The sequence below is a fragment of the Cannabis sativa genome, chromosome 3 (assembly GCF_029168945.1).
Source record: "Cannabis sativa cultivar Pink pepper isolate KNU-18-1 chromosome 3, ASM2916894v1, whole genome shotgun sequence".
Lineage (NCBI taxonomy): Eukaryota > Viridiplantae > Streptophyta > Magnoliopsida > Rosales > Cannabaceae > Cannabis > Cannabis sativa.
In genome coordinates, this window is record NC_083603.1 from 16128287 (window position 1) to 16150667 (window position 22381).

A 22381-nucleotide genomic window follows, 5' to 3' on the forward strand; every position below is an offset into this window, starting at 1 on the left:
GCTATAAAATTTTAAATAATTTAAATATAAAAAAATAAATTGCTAAAAGATCCTTATATAGTAATAAATTGCAAAAAATTGATTAATAATTATAATTAATTTAATTTTAAAATATAATTAATCTTAATTAAAGTTTTATAAGGAAATAAATGATTAGGTTACTTTCAGGTTACAAGTTATTTATTATTTATTTTTATTTAATTTCCAAATTAATCACAACCATTTAATAGTAATCCAATGGCTTAAAAAAATGTAACCATGATGGTTACAATAAAAATGTAACCATTGAAACCTCTTCCATATATATATATATATAATATATATATATATATATATATCTTTATATATTAAAAGTGCCTATCTAACGACATTTCTTGGTTTAACAGAATATACCTTAAAAATAAAAGAATATTGTGTTAAATTTAACAATGTTAATAGGTTTGATCTCCTGTTAACAAATAAACCCAATAATTAAATCCAAAATATTAAACAATCTTTTTTTAAATTAAAAAAAAAAATCATCTTAGCCACATATCTCTCTAACAAACCGTATAAAATAATACATTTTTTTTGTCTAGAAACATAAAGCTACAGATTAATTTCATTAACAATCATCAATATAAAATTTAAACTCTATATTAAAAAATACTTTTTTTTCTAGAAACATAAAGCTACAGACTAATTTCATTAACAATCATCAATATAAATATTCAAATATGAATAAATCTAAACAATTTAAAATTAGAACCAATAAATATTCAAGTATTTCAATAAATTCATAAACAAATAAATCAGAACAATTCAAAATCTCAAATCAAGAAAATTAAAAGTTTAGATTTATTATCTTTACAAATATGAAAAACTTAAATAGATCTATCTACCATTGTTATTGTCGTTGCTTAGTTACTGAATTATTAAACAAAAACCACTAAAACTTATATAAAACTATTATTTACGTGGCTCGCCAAGTAACTCTCATCTAATATATATATATAAGTATAAAAGTGCAATACTTTGACAACATTAGTTATCTTTATCACCAAAAAATATTAAGTATAAAAGTACAACATTTTAAAAAATATTCAATAGTTTAACCACAATTTAACTTTTTTTTTTTTAAAAAAAAAAAAACATTCTTATAAATTCATATTAAAAAGCCACTCTTATGTAATAACAGAAAAACAACCTTAGCCATATATAACAGCACGTTCTTTAGCAAATATATATATAAGGTCCGGATGCAGTTGCGCATCGTGACTGGTCCTGCAATCTTTTTTTTTTATTATTATTTTTAAAGGACTCTTGCATTCATTCAAAGTATTTATTCAAAGCTATTAAATTGATTCAATAATTATTAATTTATTACTATCCTAAGGCTACCAACAAAGATAATTAAATAATACTTATTTTATTTTTAAAAAAAAATTAAATTCTATGGCTATTCAGTCAAATATAACATTTTTTGTGTCTAACTTAATAGTCATTCTTCTTTAATATAAAATAAATTATCTTTTTATAAAAAAAATTAAAAAATAAGAAAGAAAGAGAGGAGTAAGTTGAAAGAGGCATTTTTTTTTTAGTATTTTTAATTAATAGTCTATTCGTACTTAATCTTCCAAGCTTAAATTTTGGTGCTAAAATAAAACCCTCAAAACGACTAAACTATTAGTAAATTTAAGGTGTCATCTATTTTTTAAAGTTATCTGCCAGCATAGACTACATATGTGTACACTCTTGTACACGTAGTACATTTATATTGGTACACCTAATATTATTATTTAAAATTATAAAAAATTATTTGAAAATTTATAATATTTTTTAAATATTTTATTTTTTATTTTATAATTTTATTTAATTTTAAAATAAATTTTGAAATAAAAATATTAGGTGTACCAATAGTTTATATACCGCGTACGTACAAGAGTGTACACATAAACAGTCCATGGTGGTAGTTAACTGCGAATTTTTCTCTGAATTTTATCGTCTCTCTTTTCTCTTAGAATTCTAACTACTTAAACTTCTATTTATAGGGTGATAAAATGACTAATGTGCAAATACGCCTACGACAAATTGCATAAGGGAAATTTGCACCCAGAATATTCTAATTAGATTAACAATTATTACACTAATCAGTAATGCTCTTATTGACTTTCCTAGTCAAAAGACTTATATTGGTATCGATCACTGTTCATATCACCCAAATGTTGTAGTTTATGCTTACATTGACTATTTACAGGGTATTTCAACCCTAATCAACGACCCGATCACAATTCAAAATGTTGAAATTAAAGAAAATATTATAATTAAGTGTAAAATTCAAAATATATAATATTAATTACTTATAATTATTTTAAAATTTTAAATTATTTATAACAAATTCTATAAAAAAAAAATTATTATTAGTTTTATGAACTAAATCTTAAATAAACTCTATCTTATCATGACGTATGTGTTTGTATGTAATAAAAAATTCTATTAATCGTATGCTTGAGACATTTAATTCTTTAGCACAGTCATTAAGTTTTTATACCTCACGACAACGTGACATTTTAAATGGCATAGATTGAACTCACAAAATTGACTATGTCTAAAAAACCTTATGAGCAAAAACAAAGTACTGAAACAGGTATCGAAAGTCGGTGTTGGGTATATATATAATTATTAGCAGTGGGGCTCGCCGCTAATTCTATTAGCGGCGAAGTCTACCGCTAATAGTTTTTGTTAAAAAAAAATAAATAAGTAGAATTAGCGGTGAATTCTAGTTTCGGCCGCTAATGCTACCACACTATTAGGGGCGAATTTTGTCCATTGCTAAAGATATTGCGGCTATTGATAAATTTTACTGTAGTGATAGTATATAATAAGACGATGTCTAACTTAACTATAAAATATTAGCACGTGAGTATATACTATTTACTCTGGATATAAATTATTACTCACTGTGTGAATATATTGCTCCACATACATATAAGTTAGTTTCTGAAAGTCTAAATTTACTAAATAAATGAGTTATATTAAGTGAGTGACTTGTCTTGGAAAAAAAAAAAAAAATGGTGAAGGATTGAATCCATGGCCTATATATATATACACACAATAGCTTGATTTAAATCAATATGACAGTTAAAAAAATTTCAAAAAAAAAATAAATAAGACAGTTTTTTTATTGGAAGAAAAATAAATAAGACAGTTAAAAACAACTTTTCCTAACCAACAATAAAAGTACATATCATTTTAGTTCTTTTCATACTCTTGTAGCTAGTTACTACCTTCTAGTTGTGCAATATCTTCTAAAAACAATGTCAAATTGAGATGTGAAGAGCCACCTTCTTCAACAGCTCCCTTTGCCATCTCCCCAAGCTTTCTAGCTCTTTCCCTTCTCTTCTTGCTTTCTTCCTCTTCATTCAAAACTTCCTCTAAAGCACTCTTAATAGTTTCCCTCTTCACCTTCACCCCATCTTTCTCTTCCTCTCCCCACTTCATTGCCTCTTCCAACCCCAAACTTACAGCTATCTTCAAAACATGCACAACCAGTTTCTCATTAAGAAATTGGTCACTAAATAAGGGCCAGGTGACCAGGGGAACTCCTGCAGATATTCCTTCAAGAGATGAATTCCACCCACAATGAGTTAAGAACACTCCAACAGAAGGGTGTGATAGGATTAGAACTTGTGGAGCCCAACCCCTGATCACCAACCCTCTTTCCTTTGTCCTTTCTTCAAATCCATCTTCTTTTATCCATTTCTCTAGTTCTTGTGTTGTACTAGTTCCACCTCTTATAACCCAAATAAATGGTTTGTTTGAAGCTTCCAATCCTAGTCCAAGTTCTATCAACTGTGGAGTTAATAAATTACATAAGCTTCCTAGGCAAGCATATACTACAGAGGCTAGTTTCCACAAATCAAGCCATTTGAGACACTGATGTTCATCAACAGAAGACTGTTTACCTCTTTGAGCCTTATCCAATTCATCTTTGTTGCATAAGGAAACCGGGCCGATACACCAAACTTTGCCGTTCCTCACCTTCTTGTACTCTTTTATATATGTATGCTCCAACCCTTCAAAACTGTTAATGATTACACCATAAGACTCTATTTCAGCTTTCATCCTTTGCTCATGAAAATCTTTCAGCTCTGAACTAATTAATGAAAGTGGTAGCTGTGCTTTTGTAACCTCAATTCGGTCTGGCAAATCAGGGAGAAGAAAGCGCTCTGTTTCAGAATTTATAGTATTAAGAAGAACCTTCGAACTGTGCACGTTGTAAAGGCATAACATGCAGAAGCAGTTTGTTCCAGGGAAAGATATCCTTGGAATGTTGAACTTTCGAGCTATGTTTATTGTCCAAGGAAAACACATATCAGCTATTATGCAATTTGGCCTAGGCTTAAGCTCTTCAAACCTTTTCTCCACTGGCTGTTGCATCAAAGAGGCTGCGTGGAAGAGTTTTATGGAACAACCGAGAGAAGGCATGGTGTCAAAATTCTCACATTCTTCAGGTAATCCTGCTTCTTTTGAAGGAAACTTCAGTTGTATTAAGTGGATATTTAGCCCGGCTTCAACTGCTCGAGCAAGAACGCTTGTAAAACGAGCTGCGTTGTCTGGTGTGGTGACTATGGTAATCTTGGCACCGCGTTCTGCTAACATTCTGGCTATATCCACCATTGGAATCATATGGCCTTGTGCCATAAGAGGAAACATGAGAAAGTGAAGCTGTTTATCTTGGGAAGCCATTGAAATTTCAATAGGAAAAGAAAAAAAATTAGGTAAAGGAGATCTTAGTACCAGATGTATGTGCTTCTGTTTGTATATAGCTCAAAGATATTTTCAATTGGTCCTTTGTTTGTATATTTATATATATAGCTCCAAGATATTTACTTTGAGACGTAACGCTTCACTCAGAGGCTCACAGCCATAACAGATTTGTGTGGACAGTGCTTACCTCATCTCAACATCAATCCAAAACAAGAAAGAAGTTTATTTTTCTTTTCGTTTTAATTTTTAGGACTAAAAATATTATTTTTTCTTAAAAAAATGAAATAACAAATAGTACCTTAAGTAGCATATTTCAAATATTAATAGGCTTTCCTTGGCAAAGAGATTACTAGGATTATATACATCGACATTCGAGGAATGCAGAAAAACATGAACTAACAAAAATATAGAAACAAATTATAAGGGGTTTGTAGTCTATGTTCCATACATCAACTAGACTTGATGTCATTTTCAAGCGTAAGCAATTGTTGTTTTTTCACATATTGGATTAATATTCCCATGTTAAGGTAAGAAGATCCACCTTCTTCTATTGCTCTTTTGGCCATTTCACCAAGCTCTCTTGCTTTCTTTCTTCTTTCCTCAGCTTCTTTTCCTTTATCCATTAACTTGTCTATAGCATTTTTCACATTCTCTCTTTTCATTACCAAACCGGACTTGTCCTCCAAACCCCATGTAACAGCAGCCTCAACTCCTACACTCACACCACTCCCCAACACCTCCACAACCAATTTTTCATTGAAGAATTGCTCTGCGAACAACGGGCATGTTATCAATGGCACGCCGGCTCCTACACCTTCAAGAGTCGAATTCCAACCACAATGTGTCAAGAATCCTCCAATTGCAGGATGAGACAGTATCATCAACTGTGGTGCCCAACCATGAATTACAAGGCCTCTTCCCTTTGTCCTCTCCTCAAATCCATCCTCCGAAATCCATTTCTCCAAGCCAACTGATTTCTCACCTCCTCTTACCACCCAAATGAATGGGCTCTCTGATGCTTCTAAGCCTAAACCAAGCTCTTTAAGCTGCCTTTCTTTGAGTCCGCAAATGCTACCAAGACAAGCATAAATGACTGAGCCTTGTTCCCATGAGTCCAGCCATTTCAAGAGCTTGTTTACATCAATGGAAGCCATTTCACCTCTCTCAACCTTGTCTAACTCAGACTTGTTATAACCCGAAACAGGTCCAATGCACCATATGTTGCCTCCCTTCACCCTCTTATACTCGTTGACATAATATTCTCCTTCCAACTCTTCAAAAGTATTAACAACAATTCCATCTGAGACAGCTTCAGCTGCTCTCATTTTGTTTCGAGCCTCAGTCAAGTCTGCTGATCCCGGATGAAGATTCTCAGGTAGTTTGGCTTTAGTCAACTCCACACTATGAGGCAATCCAGGAATCAAAAAGGGCTCTGAATTAGAAATATTCTCAAGTACTCCACTAGTCTCTAATCTATTCGTGCATGAGAAAGAAAAACATCCCATTCCATCAAAAAAGATCCTTGGAATCTTAAACATTCGAGATGTTTCAACTGTCCATCCAAGATTCTTACCTGACACTATGCAACTCGCTGGAGGATCCAAGCTTCGAAGCAAGTTCTCAAATGGTTTCTGCAACATGTTAGTGGCTTCATAAAAATTCTTGATCAAGTTACGTGTGGATAGCTGGGACATGTTTTCACACCCTTCTGGTAAGCCAGCTTCCAAAGTTGGGAATGGGAGTGTGAGAATCTGGATTTGAAGATTGGACTTTCTTGCTCTTTCAATCATGGATTTGAATTTGATGGCATTGAGTGGTGTGGTGACAATGGTGACCATCGTTCCATGTTGAGCTAATAGCCTAGCCATGTCCATCATTGGTATGAGGTGGCCTGGAGACATTAAGGGTATCATAACAAAATGAGGCTGATTGAGTCCTGAATCCATGGATGGTAGTACCTTAATCAGAAGTAGTTTTCTGATGAAAGAATTAAAAAAAAGTTAATTAGTAAATGAGAAGGACAAGCAGACCAAAGAGCCAGAAGCTTGGTAATTACAACAGTTTCAGGGGAAAAAAACAGAGTTGCAACCAAAACTAAAATAACAACGCAACTTAGTAGTATAGTGTTAATATTTTTTCATGAAAGCAGGAATGGCAAATTAAAATGAAGAACAAAAAAAAAAAAAAACCTGCCTGTGATGATCAAGATGAGTTGTTGAGCTTCAGAGTTAGAAAAACGTAAACCCAATACAGTGTGGAGTATTAGATAAACAACGAAAAGGGCTAAAACAAAGAATTAGTATAATGGTCAAGACAAGCTTTGAGCTTCAATGGCTTCTTAATATATTAAAAATGGAAAAGACGAATGTGCTGAGGAGTTTTCCAGTTTATTGAGAGTAGAGAAACATGTATAAATATAGGAAAAATGGTATTTCTTTTTTTAATATTGGACTAGGAGTTTTTTATTTATATAATTTTTTTTTCGAATTTGTCTTATTTGTAAGAGGTATGAAATCACTAACTTATTCTATGACCACCTTCTAAATATTATAAATGTTATTCTTATTCACCGCTTTTAGCTAAATATTTGACTTACTTTCTGTTTTCGAAAATTTTAAAATATTATCTTCTATTTTAACTGCTAAAGCTAACTCTCCATTTGATATAATTATTTTTTTTTATTGTAACCTTTATAATTATTGATATAATTAATATAATGTGAGAGATATAAAATCACTAAGTTATTCTATCACCACTTTCTAAATATTATAAATATATAAAAAATATATATATAGGGATATGATTTTGTCTCGTGATGTACTTTCACGGAATGTATTCCGTGATACATTAGATGGGTCTCAGGGTACATTAAATGAGTGTTAGGGTACGTTTCTACTTTTTAACCCTAACTATCCCTAGATCAATTTCAGCCGTCAGATCAAATAACTCTCTCATCTGACGGCTGTCGTACATCACGGATTGTAATCCGTGAAAGTACAATAACGGACAAAATCATATCCCATATATATTATTCTTATTCACTAATATTAGCTAAATATTAACTTACTTTCTGTTTTCGAAAATTTTAAAATAATATCTTCTATTTTACAAAAACTGCTAAAGCTCACTCTCCATCTGATATAAATATTTTTTTTTATTGTAACCTTTTTTTTTTGAATAAATTATTGTAACCTTTTTAATTATTGATATAATTAATGTAACGTGAAATTACTAAATTATTCTACCACCACTTTCTAAATATTATAAATATAAAAAAAAAAATATTATTCTTATTCACTGCTTTTAGCTAAATATTTGACTTATTTTTTGTTTTCGAAAATTTAAAATATTATCTTCTATTTTACAAAACCTGCTAAAGCTAACTCTCCATCTGATATAATTATTTTTTTATTGTAACCTTTACAATAATTGATATTTATTCACTATTGTACATAATATGTATTTTTAATTATATATCTACACATTTTTTGACGGCTGTGATCCAAAATGTACGGCTTCTTTCTTTTTATTATTGAAAAAATGTACGGCATCTTTATTGGGTCTTTTTTTTTTTTAATAACTGCATCTTTATTGCGTTAGTAATTAGTATTGCATGAAAATCATCAATTGTATTACTATGGGCCAAATCACAGCCTTGAAAATCTACCATTAGCTCTCAATTGATGTTTTGACTCCATAGTAGTGGGAATTATTTCTTAAAAGTAAATAACTTTCACTTCTTCAACCACTTGACTAGAACATTAACCATTAAGAAAAAGAAAATTACTACTTCTGGTACTTTGTAAGCAAGTAATCAAATCTTTAATTTTGAAGTTGGATAATGGAAAGATTCAGATTAATCATTGAACTTTGGATCTAATCACAACATAGAGTAGCCAATATATGGTTAAACACAATGAATAAGTAACTAGTGGTGGCACAGAAATATGCATCTCCCCTTTCCTCAACTCCCAAATTAGCTTTTATTTTTTAATGGAAGTTATTTTGTTCTCTCGGTCAATTCAAGAGTCACTTAATTGTTCTCTAATTCTTTAGAGCTAGTAGATGGGGTCTTATTAAAAGTTTTGATATTTATCATCACAATTCACTAGTTTAATTTATGTGGGTGTATAGTCACATGAGGTCATGGTCAAGATTTTTAGTGTATTTTACAAAAGACTTAATCCAACTTGCAATAAATCAATTTCGATCACGTACGGAACCAATGTATTGGCAATGGTTGTAGTCCCCCTCAATTTTTCAGTTATATATATTTTCTAACTAATTTGTGATGCTTTTATTTTTTTTTTTTATAGATGCTTTGATTTTTTTCCATTGCTATTTTTCTTTTGTTATTTTATTATAAGCTTCAGGCATTAATTTTGTCACAGCATCAGCAATTGTATTCAAAGAAAAAGACAAAAAAAAAAATGAATAAAATTAACATTTCTAACTTGTTTTTACTATTTTATTACTAAACATGAGACATCAATTTTGTCACACCCATTGTATTCAAAGAAAAAGACAAATAAATTCATAAATTTAACATTTTAAGTCGATTCCTATTTGGTTTCCTGTGTTGGATTTTCTATGTATTTTCTGTCATATAACATAACACATATATGCTAGGTGTATAATATTATTATTATTATTCATATCCAACCAACAATTTCAGTACTAGGAAACTTAAGCAGTAAGAAAATGTAGGAAGAACAAGACTAGGTTACTTTCACTGTTTGATTTTATTTCTCCTTATTACCAAAAAAAGACAATATATTTATTAGGGCCTCGTCAGATAACCCCTGTTTTTCAGTACAAGAACACAAAAACTGCTCTGCATCCCTGGAATCTAGCAAACCGACAAAGGAGCCATTTGCATACATTTCAATGGTGTCCATATGGGGACCATAAGTACAACAAGAAAATGAAACAAAAAACAAAACAAAACATAAATGGCTTCCCTTCCTCTTCATTGGATTCCTCCATCATTAGAAAAGATACGAATAAATTAGAATTGTTATGAGCAAAGTATTCATAATAAACACGTATTAAGTTTAAGTATATACACTTCTATACAGTGAAGTTGAACTTAACTAGAGTAGCCTGACACTCAGCATGGAATAGTCGCATCAGTATTTAATGAGAACAAAAATGTCTATAAAGTATAGACAACTTGTCCAAGTCCAACTCATCTTTGTTCTATAGTGAAGCTGGTCCTATAAGTATTATTATTATTATTATTATTATACCACTCAATTCTTGTTCCAATTCATTCTTAATCCTACAAAGTTGATAAGCATGCTGCTGCTTCTAAAATTCAACATGATCTTTAAAGAGCAAACAATAGTACAACTTGGTGTTTGGTAGTACAACTTGCTACTTTAAATGGGATTTTTTTTCTGGTAAATTGAGTACTAAAAACTGCTATCTAAGAAAAAATAATATAAAAAATTGCAATTTGCTTTGGGTTGGGCTTAAGTAGGAGGGGCAATTCTTATTCATAACTTGTGTTAGGGTTCATTTGGAATGTTGTATTAAGTCGTATTGTATTGTATTGTATTGTATTATATTGAATAGAATTATATATCATATTTTTATATAGCACTATCTTAAGTTTTATACTAAAATATTATATATTTAGGTGTCCATAAAAATTAATACCACATATAATTTTACATAAAAATATTGCATAAAATACAATTCAATATAATACTATACAATACAATACCGTGTAATACGGCATACCAAACAAACCCTTAAGTTGTTATTCTAAACAGAGTTTAAGCTCTTCCACATACTATAGTAATTAAAGGTTAAGTTGTTAGAGAGTTTCACTAGGGATGTAAACGGGGTGGGACGGGGGCGGAGATCGCTCCCTCACTCCCATACCCACTTCATAACTTCACCCCCATATCCTCTTCAATACCTGTTTAAATTAAAGCGGGGACGAGGCGGGGATTATCCGGCAGAGGAAGAATTCCCATCGGGTACCGATTACATATATATTTTTGAAAAGAAAAATGATGTCTCAAATAGAATTAAAAAAAAAAACATCATAAGAACTCATTAGAAAAAGAAAAATAAGTAGAATGTGTTATAAAATAATATAAAATAATATAAAGTAGATGAGAGGAAAGAAGAAGAAGATGAAGAGAGAAAGAGAAAGTGAATGAGAATTTATGAGTTGTTTATTCCAATGGGGTGAACCCCTATTTATACAAATACAAGAGTGAAATATTAAGAAACTAAGAAAAAATGAAACTAAGAAAAGAGGAATGTTGATTACAATTAATGGTAATAAATAAAAGATTTGGACATCCACATAATTATTAATATTTATAACACTCCCCCTTGGATGTCCATGATAATTGTCTTATTAAAAATCTTGTTGAAAACTTGATCAAAAGAAAAAAAAAATATAGTGTAAACTAACTCTCCCTCATTTAGGCATTTGTGGGGATCTTCTAATCAACGAATTTCGATCTTATCTGTCGTCTTCTCAAATATTGATGTTGGTAATAACTTTGTGAATAAGTTTACAAGATTGACACTTGATTAAATATGTTGAACACCAATATGTATTTTCTTGAAGCGTATAAAGAAGAATTTCGTTAAATGTGTTCTAACTCTATCTCCTTCAATGTACCATCCTTTTAGTTGAGCGATGCAAGCAGTATTATCCATAGAGAATTGCTTGGGTTGATACTTCTTTATTGAGTGCAATCCATATGTTTCCCGAATATGCTATGTCAATGATCTCACTCACACACATTCTCTACTTGCTTCATAAAATACAAGTATGTTAACATGATTTAAAGTTGCCTTAAAAACTTTGTCAGAAAAACCCAGTGGGACAAAATCTGAGCTAAGGAAAGAAAGAGTACAATATATATTTCATATTCATAATTATTTGCAAGTTGCCTCGTTAAAAACCTTGACAGGAAAACCCAGTGGGACAAAACCTGAACTAAGGGAAAAAGAGTGCAACATAAATATGTCTCCCCCTCATGCACATATGATCCATAATTCTTTCGATGATAATAGATCTCATAAGACAATTTTTATCACTTTTAAAATATTACGATATACAATCTTTGATCATATATTTTCTATAACTCTTCCAGAGTATGTATGGACTTCCAAATTATAGATGACGGGTTCGTGGAACATTAATATTTATCCAACTAATTGTATCATTCATGTGTATATACAATCTTGTTCATACTAAAATTTAACATTTCAAGTAGATATGAACATAACACATTAATGATAATATAAATTTCATTTGTGACAATGATGGTACTCCAATACCATATATTTGTTCCATCTTGTTGTATGATCTTAATTTTCATATCAAATGATCATATATCTATAATTCTATACATATGAAGTACTTCAGGACTTCAATACTAATAAACAAACTTTATACATTTAATATTTCTCGATATACAAAAGAAATAAAAGTTTGTTCTTCAATTAATCAAAAACTCTTCAAGAGTCTATCAAAACGTATAATTTACGTATTTATACTGCATAGACAACCATACGTATTTTTCAAACAATAATTTACTTACATGTCTTTATTTCATACAAAGATCTTTGTCATATAGTGCGCGCGACTTAGAATTTATATCACTTAAGACATGTATTAAATTATTCTAGAATTTTTAGATAAGGCTTATTTCAAATTCTCACTATATTAGGAGCTCCAAATAAATAACCTTTTGTTGCAACATTTATGTGACGCTTATAAATACTCATAAAATATATTCCAGGCTATAATCAAATCATGATTATATTTTCTCAATATTTAAGCCTTACTTCAATCAATCTCATGTCTATGCAAACTTTGTACAACAATTCATTATGTACAAATACATATATGCAAATTTTGTTGGGTTTTATGCCCTAAATAAAACTCTTTACAATCTGATTAGTTATCAATATAAGAAATTTGAAGTGATTGATGTTTGCATGAATTCTACATGCTAATGGTTTAATATGTTTAATATGTTTATTACATTCATACACACAAAATCAGTTAAATCCAGATCATATGTTTATTCACAATTACAGTATCGTCAACACAGTGGAATGTGATTGTGATCATATGAATCAAAAGTTTTGGTCCCTGTTTCATCAGTGTTATTGGATTTACACTAATGTGATAATCAGCGATGATGTATACTTACACTTGGAGTAAGTGTTATGTTCTTTCCAGGACATTAGTAAAGTATACTAGTTTCGAATGTATGGAGTATACATTGGATGGGCCAGATATTGCAACTAAGTTAAGATATTACAAACTTACCGTTATACATATCTTTCCAAGTCAATATCAGTAGTTGATCTTAAGATTAAAAGAATCTAAATCCTGATATGCTTAGGCTCAACTCAGGAGTGCTATTCATGTTCTTAGATTTATTAGTTAAGCCTACTTTTGGGTCAGGGTGATACGTATATTTTGAGAACATGATAGTATGATTGAGTGGGAGTGCTGAACATAAATATGGAATCTATAGCTTCTACTGGTGTATAGAAGTCAAGTGATGATTCCCTTCGAGCTTAGCAAATAGAAGTAAATGGATGAGCTCTTGTTTAACTGACTAATTATTAGATCACTAAACACCATTTACAGGTAGCTAAGTGTTTTAAGGGGCAAAATACATTGAGGGGTGAGAACGGTAAAGAAATCCCATCTCGATGTAAATCATCTATATAAAGGATCTTTAAATCGCAATAAGATTATAACAATGGTTAAATGAGATAGTATATTGATATCGTGGAACATACAATATGCTCTATATAAGTCTGAGAGTGCAATTCTAAGTTCTAAGAGTGGATTCAACGAAGAATTAATAAGTAGGAATTTACTTGGTAAATTTGGTTCACTTATTGGAAGCTCAGCATATAGATCCATGGTCCCCATTCTAGTTGAGAATATTCTGCTTGTAAGACTCATTAATTGATTCGTGATTGATCAATTATAATTCTAAAGTTAGACTATGTCTAATTTTATGAATTTTCACTAAGCAGGGGTGAAATTGTAAAGAAAAGAGATTCTAGGTTTATTTATTTATTAATGGACTTTATATGTCTAATTAATAATTAAATTAAATGACAATATTATTTAATAATCTATTTTAGCTATTAAATAATTAGTTTTGGCATTTAAAAGGTTAGAATTGGAAAATTGGCGTTTTTGAGAAAATAGAGATAAAATTTGACAAAACTGCAAAATCAAGTGAGGCCCATTAAACACCATATGGCCGGCCACTTAGATGAGTTTTTCAAATTAATATTTTCATTATTTTAATGCCAAATAAATCCTAACCTAAACCTAGTAGTTGCCTATAAATAGAAAGTGATGGCTCAGTCAAATTACACAAGTTTTCACAAGCCTTTCTGACAGAAATTTCTCTCTTCAGAAAAACTGAGCCTTCCCCACTTTCTATACCTTGGTCGAAACCTCTCTCTCTCTTTTCTCCTTCATCTTTTTCGTGACCCTAGTGAAAGAGTAAGTGCCCACACACAGCAAGCAGTAACTCAATCATAGATTGGAAGACTGTGAAGGATCAAACTTGAAGAAGAAGGACATTCGGGCTCAGATCTTGATTATACTCTGCTACATAAAGGATTCAAGGGTTAGAGATCTGAGTGGAAGGAGACATTAATTCCGCTGCATCAATGTAAGGTTTTCTTAACTTTATATGTGTTTAATTTATCGTTTTAGAAAGTTCATATTTAGGGTGTTTAAACAACATACTTGTGAGTAGATCTAAGATCCTGGTAAAATAATATTCCAACAACTGGTATCAGAGCCATGGTAATTGATTTACTTACATGAAATTTGGACTTTAAAACGATTGTTTGTATGTTCTTTGGATGGTATCATGTTGTATTGAGTGTTATTTGATGATTGATTGATGTTTGTAAATTTTTTGTGAACAATAATTGCGATTTTGTTTCTGGAATTATTTTTATTGGATAGTATGGAAAAAATTAAGCAAGTTAGCCTTTTACAGAACTCAATTTGGATTTTATTTGAATTAGTTATGAATTTTTGAAGATTTGAAAAAATCGGGACTGTGCTGATATTTTCCTGCGATCGCAAATCTGTCCGTACAGTTCACAATTTTTTTCGTTTTTCTTCGATTTTTCATACTTTTTCATGGAATTAACTTCCGATTTTTTGTATAGTTTTGTATATATACTATTACTATTCCTAATTCAATTCTAATTATAATTTTGAATTAATTTAATATTTTTTTAAATTTAATTCAAGATATTAGTATAATTTGAATTTGAATAGAAATAGTATCTATCTTCTTGCTTAAAAATCTATCTTATTTTTAAATTTGATTATATCTTATTTTTTAAAAAAAATTTACGGTCAGATTTTATAAGATATTTATAAAATCTTTTAAGATATTTTTAAGATATCTTATCTTTTAAGATATTTTTAATTATATCTTATCTTTTAAGATATTTTTTTAAAATTAAATCTTTTTAGATATTTTGACCTTATTTAAATTTAAAATAAGATATTTATAATCATGTAATTTTAAATAGATGTAAGATATTTTGCTAACTTTTAAATTTTGTTATTTTATTTATTTAAATTAAATTTAAAATATGAAAAGATATTTCATTTATGTTTTCTAATTTTTATTTAATTTTTATTTTAAAATAACATTTAATTTTTAAAAGTAGTTAGCAAATTTTTTGAAATGATATTTAGGTTGGTTGAAACCTAATTTTTCAAAAAGTAGGTTTAATTTTAAATTTCGAAATTTAAATTATTTTATTTCCGAAATTAAAATATTTTTTAAAAAAATTTTATTTTTTCGAAAATTAAAATATTTTTTATTTAATTATTTATTTTTCGAAATTATTTATTTAAAATTAAATAAATCCTACTTCCAACTATCCAGCTAACCTTGTTGCAGGAGCATGTGGTTTTAGCTTGTATGTAAGTTTTTAAAACCTATTATTACTTGATTGCAAATAGCCATGGTTACTTTTGCCAGATCTAATGATCTGATGGCTCCCTTGGTCAAGTTAATAATTTGTAACAGGTATATTTTACAATCTTCTTTCATCTGTGTATGACCGAGCAACATGATAGGATCCATCCAAAGTGTGCCTGTGTGAGCCTATATGTTTATTTTGTTTTAATATAGATACATATAGGTTGTTGCTAAATAAAATGTCACACCATGATAGATTTTATTTAGGTCCATCTAGTTATTGGACCTATTCAATTAATAACAGTTATTTATTTTAAGGTTAAATTCCTCTCTTTTGGGCCTTGTGTGAGAGTTGGGAGCCATAGAAGTGGGTACGACATGCGAACCCGGCACCCCCTCACATGAACTACCCCAATTGTGAAGGCCCATTTGCACGATTTAAATAAGCATGTACTAGGTTAATTATATTAGTTTGACCTAATAAAATTGAATTAGCAACATAATTAACTTTTAAAATATATGAAATTTATTTTCATTTTAATATTTTAAAGTTAATTTTAAGAAAAACACTTTTAGTTTTAGATATTATTTCTAGACAAACTATTTGTATTTTTCTTGTATTTAATTAAATATAGAATTTTAACTAACTAAGATTCTTTCTGAAACTTATTTAATTAAATATTCATATTTAAGTTATAAATTAGTTGTATCAACTGATTTTTCTTATCTAACTTAAATTTGAATATTTGATTTAAATTTTAAATCAAGTTGAGGAATCCTAGGCATTAGTTATTAAAGATTCTTAAGATATTTTTTAAGTTAATATCTTTTCAAATATTAACTTAAAATGGAATATTTTAGATATTTTTTGGTTAATATCTTTTCAAATATTAACTTTAAAAAGATATCTTCAAATTAAGTGGTTACAACTTAATTTTTGATATTTAATTAAATCTAAATTTGAAATTATTTAAGTTTTAGATTTTTTCTATCTAACTTAAATTAGATATTTTTCAAATTTTTTGAAAAGATACTTAGTCAAATAAGATATTTTCTAGATAGTAATTTCTAGACTACTTATTATTTCTAATATTTAAATAGGAAAATTATACTTTGTGAAATTAATTATTTAAATAATTAATTTTGGTACAATTTTATTAAGTATATTTTTCCTAGTATTAAATATAAATTAATAATTGAGCCTTCTCTACACTTAATTATTTATTTCTTGAATTTAATACATTTAATTAACTTGAAAAATCTAAATATCTAAGTTGATTTTCACCATGATACTTAAATATTTATTGATTTTTCATGACACTTAATTAAATAGAAAATTATTTTTAGGTTGAAATTTAATTTTTCAACTTAAATAATTTTCAATATATATATATTTTTCTTTATTTTCTTAATCAATTTCGAAAATTGCATTTTAATTATGCAATATTTTCAAATTTTTTATTTTGAAAAATAGATTGAGTTGTAAATTAATTATTTATTTTAATTAATTTTTGGACCAACTTCAATAAATGATTTTTTCATTTAATTGATTAATTTAAAATAAATGAATTTAAAATATATATATATATATTATTAGAAATTGAATTAACTAGTCAAAAGAATATCTTGATAGGTGATATTTTTGCTTGAAGTATTTCTTTTCTATTTTTATTATTTTCGAAAATTGTATTTTTATATACTTTAAATTTTCGAACCCAATAAATATATTCTCAAAGGAAATTTTTAAGTTGCTAATTATTTTATTTAATTCAACTTAAATTAATTTCCTTAATATTTATATTTAAGATTATTACTAAGATGGAAATAATTAATTTTATTTCAATCACCATCTAAGTATAATTTTATAAATATTATATTAAATTCTTATTTTTGAATTTTAATTCTTAATTTAGAATTTAATGAGATTTATTTATTAGAATAATAAAGAAAATATATTTTAAATAATGAGCTTTATTATTATTAAGATATTCGATCTCCATTGTGGGTTTTACACCGCGTTTGTTTTAGTGAGTAATCCTCCCTAATGGAGGAACGTTCATTAGCAATTTCGCACCGTTTAATCTCGCATGATAAGTGGTTTGTAAGTGTTTTATATGGTATAGATCACCCTAATGGTGGCGACCATATTTGACTTGCAAATTGCGAAACAATGGTAGAAGCTCATAAGATAAAATAGCCTTGACTCTCGCCTAAACGGGACAACGCTGGATTCCAATCTTGATCGAATAAAAGGTTGCTAGAATGTTAACATTTTAGATGAGCTGACAACTCTATTCAATGGATGGTAGCTTTGACTCTCGCCTAAACGGGACACTGATATCAGTTTGTTGAAAACCTTGGAAATTATTTAGGATTGAATTTTTAAGTATTTTCTCATATCATTCCTACTTGTTATGTGCTTATAATTTCTGAATTGATTTTGTGTGTTAAACCATTATTTAATTTCTCTTTGTTGATTTCTATTATTTTGTAGTATCTTGTTTTGTCAAAATGAATCTCATGTTATCACTGTTGACTGAAAATAAGCTGAATGGATCTAACTTTAATAAATGGAATGAGAACATTAATATTGCTCTCATAGGAGAAAGTGCCTTGTTTGTTTTAACTGAGCCGTCACCTGAAGTGCCTGGGGACAATGCTTCCAAAATTTGTGAAAGAAAAGTATGAGCGTTGGCGAAGGCAAATGACAAAGCTCTATACTTTATGCTTTCTAGCATGGTTGACACCCTCGAAACTCGGTTTTCTAAAGCGAGAAGATTTCTTTGAAGTTATGACGAAGTTAAATGAGCTATTCGGTAAGGCATCACTTCAGTCACGCTTTGACGCGACTAAGAAGTACATTAATGCACGGATGGAACCTCATCAAAATGTGTGTGACCATGTTCTCCTCATGTCCAGTTATTTCCAAGAAGCCCAGGATCATGGTGCTGAAATGGACAGTGCTACTCAAGTTAGTCTTATCTTGAATAGCATGACTCCAGCTTTTCTACCATATACATCAAATTATGTCATGAATAAGAAGGAAATTGACTTTCATGAATTAGTCAATGACCTTCAAACTTATGAAAATTTGATTGGAGGACCCAAGAAGAAAGGGAGTAAACCTCACAATCCTGGGAATGGTAATGAGACGATGAAACCTGAAGCAAATGTTGCCTCTGCTTCAAAACCCAAATCGAAGAAGAAGTGGAAGAACACCAAGAAGCGAACAAAAGCCATGAAAAAGGCTGCTCCTTCTGGTGATGCTACACTTAAAGGAAAGTGTTTCCACTGCAATGAGAAAGGTCATTGGAAACCCCAGTGTCCTAAACTTCTTGCAAAGAAACAAGGTATTTCCATTTATAAACTTTAAGAGTTTTAGTGAATTATTATCCAATTGGATTTATGATTCTGGACTAACTTTGTTTATTTGTTTTCTTCTTCTTATAGGCCAAGCTACTTGAACTCAATTGAGTTGGATCAGAAAGCTGGATCAAGGGTGAAATCGTCCAAATGAAGATGAAGCTCTTCAATTTATTTTTGAATTAATTGTTTTAGTTTAAAGACAATTTGGATTTCAAATTTTAGTTAGGGATATTTATCCCTGTTTTTCTCACATTGTTGCAATACCCTTTTTTTTTAATATTAATAAAGTTTTATTTTCGAAATTCACTATTGCAATTTATGAGATTGAGCTTCATTTAATTTATCTTCATCAATTATTACGACATTATATTTGTATGTTTGTATGTGTAAGTGTTTTTATTATTGATGCAAATTCTATAATATTTACAACTCTTCATTGAGTTATATTAAATAAACACTAGAAATTATTTCTATGTTTATCAATAATTGTTAATTCTAATACAATTATTAAGAATTTGTTTAATAAAAGGATCTTATGATCAGATAGGGGTGGAGAAAAGTTAAGAAAACTATGCAGTTCAACGATCTTTTATATCTAATGAACTCTGGATAGTATTCAACTCCACATAAACTCTATCACACTTAGAGAATTATGATCTTTACAACCTTTAGGGGTGGATCATAATCTCTATATACTTAGGGGTGGAGGTTATCCACAAGTACCCTATATGTATATTCTTAGGGGTGGAGTCCATTCCACAATTCCCTATGAAACACATATCTTATTTAAACATAGAAGTAATATAATGAGTCAGCTATTGTCAATATAAATTCTTGATCTTGATTGTATGTTCCATTTCGATTTTACTGTTGTAAGTAAAAGTTTGATACCTTTGAAAGTTCTTTGTTAAAGTTTCACACTACCTTAATTGAGTGGGAGAATTTTAAAGTTCTATACCCATCTTCATTAGGTTGATAATTGTGATAGGTACTTAAGAACACTACTGAAAAGCAAATCTAACCATTCACATGGATAGGTATAGCTTATCAGAATTATGAGAATAAGATAAAGAACTCTAGTCCAGTCCATTCGAATGACTTGAACTTAGAATTCTTAATCCTCATAAAATTTGATGGTATCTTAATTTTGATTACTTTATCTCTGGCATGTATTTTTCACTTCAAATATTAGTCTGCTATGTTGATGACTTAGTCTTGACTTAAAGTTTCAGACTAATACAAAAGTCACAACTAGGTAACTCTCTAAACAATCAGAGGTTAAAAGTATTATTTAACCAGACATCTGCTATTGAGTGGGAGCTATCTGAGATGTAATCAAATAGGGAACATTAGAAGATATTCAAGAAGGATTTATGAAAGTGATCTATATGTCAGATATTAAGGAACTGTGTATCAGTTGTCTTTGTATCTCACCATCTAATTTCGATTTCTATAAGATGGTGCTTACTTTGGGGGTGGAGGAATTATTGAATAATAATTCAAGCTCTACCAGAGAAGAATTGTAACTTGGTCTATTCGAAAATACCAGAAAGTTATATCACTGAAGAAAAGTCTACACTGTATTATCTCAATTACATATTTTAAAATATGAGAGATATGCCTTCTGTTAATTCAGATGTACTTTTAAAACAGTAAAGATTTCAGTATCCCTTGATAAGTAAAGCATATAGTAAAGGATGTTTCATAAGTGTATTTATGAACTAGTTTCCAGAAGTTTGGGTGGATTCAAATATACTACACTTGATCTGAAGATCAAGACATCAAATTGACCTATTTGCACAGTTTGTTTTATATTAGTGCAAGTGGGAGTTTGTTGGGTTTTATGCCCTAAATAAAACTCTTTACAATCTGATTAGTTATCAATATAAGAAATTTGAAGTGATTGATGTTTGCATGAATTCTACATGCTAATGGTTTAATATGTTTAATATGTTTATTACATTCATACACACAAAATCAGTTAAATCCAGATCATATGTTTATTCACAATTACAGTATCGTCAACACAGCGGAATGTGATTGTGATCATATGAATCAAAAGTTTTGGTCCCTGTTTCATCAGTGTTATTGGATTTATACTAATGTGATAATCACCGATGATGTATACTTACACTTGGAGTAAGTGTTATGTTCTTTCCAGGACATTAGTAAAGTATACTAGTTTCGAATGTATGGAGTATACATTGGACTGGACCAATATTGCAACTAAGTTAAGATATTACAAACTTACCGTTATACATATCTTTCCAAGTCAATATCAGTAGTTGATCTTAAGATTAAAATAATCTAAATCCTGATATGCTTAGGCTCAACTCAGGAGTGCTATTCATGTTCTTAGATTTATTAGTTAAGCCTACTTTTGGGTCAGGGTGATACGTATATTTTGAGAACATGATAGTATGATTGAGTGGGAGTGCTGAACATAAATATGGAATCTATAACTTCTACTGGTGTATAGAAGTCAAGTGATGATTCCCTTCGAGCTTAGCAAATAGAAGTAAATGGATGAGCTCTTGTTTAACTGACTAATTATTAGATCACTAAACACCATTTACAGGTAGCTAAGTGTTTTAAGGGGCAAAATACATTGAGGGGTGAGAACGGTAAAGAAATCCCATCTCGATGTAAATCATCTATATAAAGGATCTTTAAATCGCAATAAGATTATAACAATGGTTAAATGAGATAGTATATTGATATCGTGGAACATACAATATGCTCTATATAAGTCTGAGAGTGCAATTCTAAGTTCTAAGAGTGGATTCAACGAAGAATTAATAAGTAGGAATTTACTTGGTAAATTTGGTTCACTTATTGGAAGCTCAGCATATAGATCCATGGTCCCCATTCTAGTTGAGAATATTCTGCTTGTAAGACTCATTAATTGATTCGTGATTGATCAATTATAATTCTAAAGTTAGACTATGTCTAATTTTATGAATTTTCACTAAGCAGGGGTAAAATTGTAAAGAAAAGAGATTCTAGGTTTATTTATTTATAAATGGACTTTATATGTCTAATTAATAATTAAATTAAATGACAATATTATTTAATAATCTATTTTAGTTATTAAATAATTAGTTTTGGCATTTAAAAGGTTAGAATTGGAAAATTGGCGTTTTTGAGAAAATAGAGATAAAATTTGATAAAACTGCAAAATCAAGTGAGGCCCATTAAACACCATATGGCCGGCCACTTAGATGAGTTTTTCAAATTAATATTTTCATTATTTTAATGCCAAATAAATCCTAACCTAAACCTAGTAGTTGCCTATA

At 29.4% G+C, this 22381-nt stretch overlaps 2 protein-coding genes across 3 annotated transcripts; both read right to left on the minus strand.

Annotated features, from left to right (window-relative positions):
* Nucleotides 1–3140: 3140 nt before the first annotated feature.
* Nucleotides 3141–4984, minus strand: LOC115711657 (UDP-glycosyltransferase 73C1-like). Its single transcript, XM_030640029.2, has one exon. It carries the CDS (start codon nucleotides 4726–4728, stop codon nucleotides 3256–3258), a length of 1473 nt encoding a protein of 490 aa, XP_030495889.2. The 5' UTR covers nucleotides 4729–4984; the 3' UTR covers nucleotides 3141–3255.
* A 76-nt stretch (nucleotides 4985–5060) lies between these two features.
* Nucleotides 5061–7262, minus strand: LOC115711658 (UDP-glycosyltransferase 73C3). Of its 2 annotated transcripts, none has more exons than XM_030640031.2 (2): nucleotides 6939–7262; nucleotides 5061–6726 (listed from the first exon to the last, which is right to left on the minus strand). In XM_030640031.2, exon 2 carries the CDS (start codon nucleotides 6693–6695, stop codon nucleotides 5199–5201), a length of 1497 nt encoding a protein of 498 aa, XP_030495891.2. In that variant the 5' UTR covers nucleotides 6696–6726; nucleotides 6939–7262; the 3' UTR covers nucleotides 5061–5198. The 2 variants fall into 2 exon arrangements, with proteins under 2 accessions (XP_030495891.2, XP_030495890.2); XM_030640030.2 differs by having other exon boundaries at nucleotides 6943–7260.
* Nucleotides 7263–22381: the final 15119 nt, after the last annotated feature.